A 10,232-nucleotide genomic window follows, 5' to 3' on the forward strand; every position below is an offset into this window, starting at 1 on the left:
ATAAATCGTTAATCGATAACGCTTCACACCCTTACCTGGTTATCACTAACGCCAGTCAGCACAGGAGGATTTAGATCTTGTAATGTACAGGGGGAGACTTGTCATTTCGCAGAAGAGCAGTCAACGTTTCTGTCATTGCTTTTAATCAGCGCTACACATGCATCTGCTGCTGGCTGCAGGCTCAGGAGGCACCAGGTGAAGAATGATATGATAGTCGGTGATTTACAGTAAAGAAATATTCAAGAGGCTTCTTAGGTTCAATGCTGCAAGACTGGAAAAAAAATGAAGACAGATATTTTCAGGATGTCAGATTTCAGAGGTTCATAATGCAGATACATTATAGATAGATTTCACAGCAAGTTAAAAAAATAGGTTTGTTTGAGAACAAATCATGTTTTTTTTTTTAAGCTGACAACACCATAGGAAGATTGTTGTCATTATCCTCACACCCTCCCTCCATGTGATGTTTTCCTGCCTTTTATCTTCTATTTTCTACCTATAGGGGGGCAATTAAAAAGTTGGATTTTGGAGCAATGTCTCCAAATGATAAGCAGTAATTTACATGTCTACCATATTTTTTTGAACTACTTTTCAAATTGATTTATTTTGCACTTACAGTAAAGTGGAGTTAGACAGCTGTTAGACTGGGGGAAAATTAGGTCAACCAAAGACCCACTCTTGACCATTTCAGACTCTCCACAAGCTCACACCTGCACTGAGGCTGCATGTGGACCACCTCTCCATGTGTACTCCAAAAGACTTTACAGAGGGAAAAAAATGAATTTGGAGAGGATCACCGTATGATTGAGGGAGGGACTAAAAGTGAAGCATATTATTCCTTCCTCTGTTGGGACTCGCTGCGAGCAGGTACAGCATCTCTGCAGTCCAGCACCGCTCAGCTGTCACACTCAGCTGGATCAGCGCGTCCATTCTTCACAGCAAAACTTCACAACTCTACGTTCCGTAAGTGCAAAGTTATATTTATATCAACTATTAACAACATGATAGAAGGATAGATGTGTGATATGAGCGGTGCTATCGGTCCTTTAATGAATCAGAGGGAAAGTGTCGGCTCTAAAGTTGCATATTTTTTTCCTCCGTTGGGAATTTTCATACAGCGTGCAGCGCACTTTTTTTTTAATTGAGATGCGCTGCTCAGACCTGGATTACGGCTTATTTGTTAGTGACCATGCGGGAGCTTTAAAAACATGAAGAAATAACTGCAAAGTTGAGCGAATGTTTCAATTATTTTAATAATCAACTTTACTCCTGTATTTTAATTATATTTTACATCGCAGGCTGCTTAAAACTACTTTCAAATAGAAAACTGAAATGACATTGATGTCTATGATCTCTTTTTAGATACGTAATTATAGGGCTTTAAGCTCTGCTCTTTTATTTCTCACTTTAACTATCGATGACATTTTGGGAAGTTGAAAGGTCGTGCATGCATTTGAATGACAGCACAGATTTGCTCATTATTCCATTTGTGTTTGGGTATTTCTGCTGAAACAAAATCATAGGAATCTTATTGAGGTGATGAACATCTGCAGGCATTGAACGCAGGCGCGTCTCCCCCCTGGCTCTGTCAGCAGCTGCTACAAACTAGATATGCCAAATTGCTTATCACATGAATGTGAGGAGGATGAGACCTGTCACTGCCCGTGTACACCATTCCTCGTCTTATGTAACCCTCAAGTTAGTCCGATGTCTCTTTTTTTTTTAAAGCTGCCCAAAGTAAACAATGTTAAGTGATAAGTAAAGTGTGTAAGAGCGGAGGAAGGCTAGGAAGAGGAAGGATAAGTGGAGGAGGAAGAGGGGAGGCAGATGAGAGGAGGAGGCTGTTCTGTATAAAAGAAAACGATATGTTGAGAGAAGTGATGGGAATGTTAGCTTGACAAGCATCTGGATAGAAGGATTTCCTTCAGCTTCAGGTGAAATCTTCTTGTTCCGCAAGACAAAACTGGTTGTGTTAACATTCAAGAAATACTCCTGTAAGCTCTTTAATGCAAATCAAACAAACACTCCATGTGATGACATGATATTGTGTTTTTTTTAAAAGCACCAAACCACAGTTTTCACTCTTCTATACCGTGGTGCTGATTTTGAAATATGTCCCCCACTCCTTCTCTCTCCCCCTCTCCTCTCTCTCTCTCTCTCTCTCTTCTCTCAAACATCTACATATACACCTACACACATGCAAACACACACACAGTGCATACCACACACTCGCACAGAAAGAGTGTAAACAGTGAGTGATAGATAGGTCACTCCACCCTGCCTCGTCTGTTTGTGTGTTGATCCCTTCAGCAGGCCCTGCGTCTCCTGTCCACAGCGTCACTGATGAGTTACTACATGGATTCAGTTTCTTCCTACCCGGCCCTTCACCCCTGTGACCGTCTGGGCGTAATGGTGAGACTCCCTCATAAATTACTTCTTTAACGTTAAAGGCTGCCACAGCTACCTGCCACACAGCCAGGTCCGAGAGTGTGAGGCAAATAAAAAGCTTGTGTGTGTAAGCCACTCAGCCACATGGTGGTGCAGGAATGTGTGAAGGAGCATGTATGAGCAGCGTGTTCACATGTGTGTTAGCAAACCCTGGATCCCATCACCTCACAGGAACACATCGTCTGAAAAGATGTTCCTGTTGAGTTGCGTCCTCAAAAGTTGAACTAATAGTGCCTGTATCACGTACATGCTGTTCCTCATGGTTTCGTCAAAAGTTAAGAAACAGAGATGTTGAACAAGAGGATTTTTCTTCAAGGCTGTGAAATCGCCCTTTTGACCTCCCTAGCGTTGCAAAATCAACCAGTGCCAAGATGCACTTCTCCTTAGCGAGTAATATAGTAAATATTGAGACCTGTAGGCCTCCAACCTTAGCCACTAACCAATTAAATTGGAGTCAGATCATCCCTGCTGAATAACACTTTGTCAGCTAAGCCGCACTCGCACAGCGCTTTGCAGCAGGCTGTTTGCAGGAACACCACGGCTCTTAACGCTTTCCAAATGAGAGAGCTGAATACAGAGTCAGAGACAGCGCGAGCTGGGAACATTGGGATTCCTGTCAGATGAGCATTTGAAGGGTGAAGGCCAAGGAGCGGCAAAAAATAAATGCCTCCATTTGTATGCAGAGCGCCGGCACATTAGGATAAGAGACTGAGGTTATATGCAAATGGTAACCCCACCCCGGCCTGATAGAAAACAGAGAAGGATACAGCTCCCTGGCTCCTAATTGGCTCAGGTGGTGGGGCTTGCCTTTGAAATTGAGACTACTGTATACCAGGGCAGAACTGGTTAAAAAGGTGAACCTGGGTCACCTGGGTAGCTCTATTCTTTTGAATTTACATGAATTATCAGCAAAAAGCAGGAGGGCCCTATCTATTCTGTTTGTATTTTGATCTACACTTTGGTGATTGTCACTATTTCATATGCTACTACACAATGGCTTAACTCAAAGAACAGTAAAAATAAATATTAGACTTTACACACTAACAGTAGCAATGAAAGTAATATGCAGAATCCACCTTGGTGTAAAGATGATTTTTGCTCCCTCAGTCTTTAGTTTGTATTTTGTCTATTTCAAAGTTCAGGTTTCCTTGTTGTTCTTTATCTTAGTGTTGCTTGTTTTCCCTTGTATGTTTTTGTCCTAATGTTTCACAGTTTAATCTTTAGTGTGTCAGATGTTAGTTTTCCTCGTGCTCCCTATTGATTCCTCATGGCTTCCTGTTTTGACCCTTTTTGGGATTTTTCAGTATGGAAATTTTCATTGTAAGTTTTAAGTTTTTGCCTTTTTGTTTAAATAAATAGTTTTATTAGTTTATTCGGCACTTGGGTCCACCTCCTTGTTTTCCCACACCCGTGACAGTGGCTCTCTATGGAAGTGCATTTCACATAAATTCCAGCATCAGGCTTTGTATGCCTTTATTACAGAGATAGGACAGTTGATAGAGTCTGAATAGTGGCAGCTAATGAAGAGCTCTGTGTTGAAGAAGGCACTACTTCTTGTGTGAGTTTCCCAGTAAACTGTATAGTGCATGGGAAATGGAGTGATCTATCTGGTAGATAGGAGGAGATTTTTGACTCAGTATTTCCTTATTGCAGATATCTGTGACCTCATCATTGCATGAAAATGCACAGCGGTCACAAATCACAATAATAATTTCTCAGTTTAATAATGATTTCTAAGCAACTTTACACTCTCTACTTATTGTATTGTAGCTTCTCCTTTGTGGTTCTTCTTGGATCCTCTTGGGGGGGAAGTCAAGCTAGGTGACGAGATTACATGACTGAACACTTTCAATAATTAATAGACATTAATGTTCCTGAGACACACAAAAAGTGTCTCAGGAACATCACAATCCATAAAGGTTTGATTTTTATAACCTTATAATATCAATGGATTTTACTGGTATGTATTCAGTCAATGTTTTCCATACTGCAAATGGGTTGAAAAATTATATAAAAGTCACTCTGTGGATTAAGTGAAGTGCAATGGAAAAACGTGTTCATAAGCAACCAGGAACAATATTAGGATGTTAAAGTTTCAATTGGAGGCAACATCAAATACACAAACCGGATTAAATTGAACTTTCTCATAGGGAATTCTAGAGCAGTCCCTTATATATATTTATTTTAACCTACATTTGCATTAAAAAATTACGGCATTATCAAACTCAGACCTCTTCTTCAATCGAGTGAGAATTCACACTGAAATGTTCAGTCTCTGAGCTTATATATAGTGTACCACAGTTTAATTGTGATATTCCCGTCCTATCACAAAAAAAAAAAATAAACCAACACAAAATAAGACAAATCTATTAAAGGTAAAGTCTGTAGCATTGTTCATTGCAGCTTGTTAACAGTCAAACTGGGCTAATTGGCCCTAGAAGTGCACTCTCACTGCTGGATGTCATGTGTATGTTTACTGCTCGTACCTACATTGCAAGCTACTGCTAGCTAACACAAGCTAACAGAAATAAGAAAGCCAACACAAGGTTCACCCTCATTTTGGAACAAGCTTTGTCTGCTTGACGTCTCGCCTCACTATCGTTATGTATTCTCTTCTTGGCCTCTATATCCACTTCCATCATATTTGCCGGTTTGAATCACATCCTATTTCTGAATTATAACCTCTCAGATTCACCAGCACATTCTCATTGGCTGAGGGAAACACACCAGCGCCCGGCCCAGAAACGTCCTGCGTGTCAACCAAAACAAACCAAAACGTAAAAAAAATCCAGGCAGAGGACTGGATCTCTGCCGACATACTCACCAACACATAACATGGAGGTCCATTAGTGATGCTTGAGTGGCATTACTTTTGTATTAGTCTACTCTTTATTTGACTATTTTACTCTATTTAAAATAAAGTGCAATTAACAGCACTGGATTTATGATTCCTTTTGCATTCATCAAGATTATATGTTTTATATTAAAAGCTTAATATTATAATGAAAAATAAATTCTAAACTCTGTGGAGTATTTTAGTGAATTAGTTGTGTTTGATTTCGATTTTAACAAATAAGAAGAACAGGAAGGACATTACATGAGATTGAGAGGGAGAATTAATTTAAAAAAACATTAGGAGTTTGTAGAGCATTCACAAGGCAGAATAATGAAAGTAATAATAACAACAGTGAGTGCATAAATTATACAAAATATGTATAAATCTTCCAACATTATGACATATAAAACAAGGACAGTATAAGAACAGTACAGGACTATAAGCAGCAAGCCATCACTAAATATTCTTCTATTGTACAAATACATTTAAATGTGTACCTACACAACAGAACACTCTTTAAAGGCATGTACAAGTAACCAATAGTGGTGATAACAGTCTCAGAACATTCAGATGTATAGCTTTAAGCTTTTTAATGTGTGACAGAATGTATAAGAGGGTCCTTTAAGTGTCTTACTGACAGTCTTTGTTCATTTACCCAATTTTGAAACTGACTTCTGAATTGAAAGTTATTCCACAGTTGAACTGATAAAAGCATATTCTGGTGTCGATGTTATCTTCACTTATCTATGTCAGTCTACCCGTCTATCCATAAATAATCCTAGGGGGCTCTTCCATGCCTATCTAACTTTAACCCCCCTCCGTTAGACTGATAGGAGAAGTCAGCCTCCCACGCAACTTTCTTAAAAACCCTCGCAAATGGACCTCTCTGATCCTTGCGGTCATGTTTGCCATCCATAAAGCTGGCTGGCTGCTGATAAATACGGCTTATCAGATGGCTCACTGTCATCCTGTCCATCAGTTACATATATGACATTTAACAAATGACGGTCTATTATCAGTCTTATTGGCAGTTACTTTGACGACTTGATAAATATCTCTTTTTAAGAAGTAATTGAATGTAAAAGAAGAACAAGTGGAATGAGTAGGCTATATAATCTTAAAGCACATAGCATGGTGTGCACTTACATTGCTAACACTTAATATTAAAATTTGTGCCATGAAAAGGTTTAGTCAGAAAAATGTGTAGTTCGACACACTACAAAATCATCCATTCCTTTTTCACATCGCTCTCAAACATAATAGTCTAACAATATCTATTGAGACTTTGTGTTTGTTGTCGAATTGATATGCTAAAAATGGTCAACCGCTATCTTCTTCCCTACTGTATCTTACATCCACAAAGAATTCCATATCTCTCTCCGTTCAACTGTCAAATGTTGACTGTGGACTTCCTGCATTGCGCAACCCTTTTTTACGTGTACATGTCTGTGATAAGCAGGATAAAACAACACTGAAAAGATAAACCCAAAGAGTCAAATTTAGCAGCAAAGTTTATCTGTGGAGAAGACAATGAAAAATCGTTTTCCTTATCCAAGTTTACACTGAGCACATTCAAAGCCACTGGGTATTTTGAGGGGTTGTTTTTGGCTCAATTGTTTCCAGGCGCAAAAAAATATGTTTTTCCACAAGTTATCATATAAAACCCTGAGTTAAAGTATTTGATATACATGCAAAAACATACAGAATTGTGTCTGCTCTGTAGACATGGGCATTTGCACCTCCTCTTGGTATCCTTTTTTTTATCTCCAGCTATCCAATTTTGAGAAATTCCTCCCCAAACTCAAATGTTGTTCACTGTAGTATTCTAGTCCAGCGAAAAAAAAGATCCCTGATCTGATCCCTTATTTTACATTTTTAGAGTTTAGTACAAAATCCTAATCATTGCCTAAGTGTTGATATTTTTCAACTTGTTTAATTTGATATTAGTGATAGAGGGCCGCATGGTGGTGCAGTGGTAAGTGCAAAAAGTGTGTTTTCAGTAATATTTACAGTCTATGGTTTTCAGTCCTAAACCTCAACAACAGAGCTGCTCTCATGACTGACTGATTCTCTCTGCTCATGGGAAAGGGAGGGAATTGGGGGGAGTAGGATGGATGATAATTGGGCAGATGATGAAAGTGAAATAAAAAGAATGGTTCCCAAACCTGACTCAGATCCCTTCATTCATCCTAAAGAGCTGTTCAATAGAATCGGGTTGGTCGGGAATGTCACAACACTATTTGTACATTTGTGTTGATCTAAACTAGATTTTGAAAAGGACCTCTACAAAGATACAATAAAGCAGAAGAAAAGCAACTAAACATGAGGCAGCTTTTAAAAGTGCTTTGTGACTAACTTTACGCTCTTTATTTTGTGTTCAGAGACAGAGTGGAGGGGTGGCAGCAGGTCCTCACACCCAGTTTCCTGCTGTGGTTCACCCTCAGCAGCAGTGTTACCCATCACAGCCCCTTTACATCCAGGACATACCCCTGCAGGAGGTCCCCAACGGACATGACCTGTGCCCTTCAGGTAAGAAATGAACAGTCCTAACTAAACATTAGTGTTGTAGTTAAGACCACAATAACCGAGACCAAGACATACCCGAGACCAGAGCGCTCCGAGACCAGAGCGCTCCGAGACAGAGACATTTCAGTGATGTTAAATATCACTGAAAAATTATCATCTTGTGTACAGAGGGCATGTCACTCACTTATAGACAGTAACACCGGGAAGGTTGCAAACGTAACCACATGATGAATGAATTGTAGTTAGTCTTCTATTACAAAGGGGCGTTTTCCTTCTAATCTCACTAATGACGTGGAAAAATAGCCTGAGAGAGATCTTGACTGGTCTTGATAAAGAATCTGGAGTTTGTCCAGTCTGAGACTGAGACAAGACCGATTTTAAAATGCTTTTGATTCCCAGACAAGACTGAGACCTTCAAAAAGTCGACTCAAGACCAGTCTTGAGACCAAGACTGATTTCGAGTACCACAACCATGGGCGGTTCTAGGCAGGGGCCAACAGGGGCCAGTGCCGCAGTAATTCTGAGCTTTTTGGTTCATGGATTTTGAATGACTGTGTTCTTCTGTTGGCACTTAACAAAACAAAGGATAAATAATAGTTTCAGTTACTTGTCAACAAAGAACTTTGAGCAAGACAAGACCTTGTGTAAAGTGGAATGCTAAATGAGCAATCAGTCACACTCCAGCGTGCACGTCTGAAATCCTGACACGCTCACATTAAACTCCGTCAGACACAAACAGAATCTCGACTTGACCTGTTGTTTGGCGTCTGGATGATGGTGATGACGACCCTGAGGGCAATGCCTTTACCAGATACCCTTCTTCATTTATGTTTTTCCTCCATGCCTTTTTCCCCTTTTCTTCTCCAGAGAAACACATGCCATACATTTTTCTTCCTTCTCATCCTCTCTACTTTTTTTTGTTTGTTTTTCTTTTGTTCAAATAACTGTTACTTAAACGGGACATTCCTTGCAGTGCATTTGCCTGTGTTTGACTCTGGCCTCTTCACGTTCTTTAAAAAAAACTGATTGATGCTAGTGGACTGGGACGCACGCCACGGGAGTATAGCGTAGGGGTGCTGGGGGGGCACGGGTTCTTCTTCCGTCACCTCCCTGAGCTGGATGCAGGGGGCAAGGCAGGGGGCCAAAGGGCGGCTATCTTTTTTCCCAAGCCTGTGGTTTTTGGTCTCTGGAAAGGAGGGGGGCAGGGGGGGGGGTTGAGCGTGCATATGTGTGTGTGTGTGTGTGTGTGTGTGTGTGTGTATGAGAGGGAGTCAGGATTTGATGGGATTTGCTGATGTTTGTTGCCAGAGACGCACTCCTTTGGAGGACTGACTTCATTGCTCCCAGTGCTAAACCGTTGACATAAACATTGCCAAGTGGAAAAAAATGGCCGAGTGTTGACCTTGTTTTTTTTCTCATCCTTCTCCTAAATCCTACACTATGCACAGCACAGGTTTCAAGAGTCACCTGGAGATGTTGTTACAGTCATTTAGCTTGAGTTAGTGGTGTCAGATAGACATTTTGTACTACCAGCATAAAGCATGAAACTTTGCTAACCTCAAGAGCAGCTCACTGACCCCTGACACAGTCTCTGCACCGTGCAGCCGTTGCATTGACTAATTTCTCTCAAACTGTAAACAGTGTCTCCTTGAATAGTTTCACTTGCAATATTAGAATTCTAATATTTCAATGTATGGATGTTTAGAAAGTGGAGGCACGAGTGATTTAAACCTGCTTCCTGCTCTTTGAGATCATGCACTAGAAATGTCTACTTAGATGTGTAAAGTCCTTTTTTAACTATTGAATTTGTGGTAGTTTTGTAAATGATTATGTTTTATTCTTTTAATGATAAAATACAAATACAAACTCTTTATACATCTCTCCCACCTGAGACACAAACAAGTCCATTGGAAACCAGCAGAAACACTGTTTATTTGGTTCTGCTAACTTGTTAGCAAACAGTTGCTTATTTAAAAACTCAAAAGTTAAAGAGAAACATAAGCATTCATTTGGAATATGTTTCAGGATTCCTCACAAATATTCACTCGGCTCCGTTTTTGGCGTCTTCCAACTCCTGAGGGAAATATCTGGTCCTTTAGTTGCTGAATGCTCCACTAGTCTCACTTGATAAGTATTAACATGCTGTCTGCCCTTTAGCCTTTAGAGTGTGCAGTAGTTTTTAAAGCCTAATTTAGCTGAATAAACTCACTTCTTGGACTCTTATTCACACTTCATAATGTCAAAAATATCCCATGATGCAGTTGGTCTCTTGAGGTCATGATGACGTACAAATATGGTGCAGAAATTGAGGAAGAGGCAAGAGTGTTTGACACTCTTATTTCTAACAATTTGATCAGTGCTTCGTGTAATTAGACGTATTCGAGGTTCAACAAACAAGTGAGGGAAAGAAAAAAGTTGCAAG

The 10,232-nt window shown here is 40.0% G+C and overlaps 1 protein-coding gene across 3 annotated transcripts in view; it reads left to right on the forward strand.

Annotated features, from left to right (window-relative positions):
- The first annotated feature begins 872 nt into the window (after nt 1-872).
- The window catches only part of ets1 (v-ets avian erythroblastosis virus E26 oncogene homolog 1), a 39,288-nt gene continuing 29,928 nt past the window's right edge, over nt 873-10,232 (forward strand). Inside the window, exons 1-3 of one of the 3 annotated variants that reach the window (XM_065960299.1) lie at nt 873-963; nt 2,311-2,412; nt 7,666-7,813. In XM_065960299.1, the coding sequence (XP_065816371.1) occupies nt 2,344-2,412; nt 7,666-7,813 (217 nt within the window). In that variant the 5' untranslated portion in view covers nt 873-963; nt 2,311-2,343. Of the gene's footprint in view, nt 964-2,215; nt 2,413-7,665; nt 7,814-10,232 lie in introns of all 3 variants that reach the window. The other 2 variants (XM_065960300.1, XM_065960298.1) reach the window with 2 other exon arrangements.

This window comes from Labrus bergylta, chromosome 11 (genome assembly GCF_963930695.1).
Source record: "Labrus bergylta chromosome 11, fLabBer1.1, whole genome shotgun sequence".
NCBI classification, from domain to species: domain Eukaryota; kingdom Metazoa; phylum Chordata; class Actinopteri; order Labriformes; family Labridae; genus Labrus; species Labrus bergylta.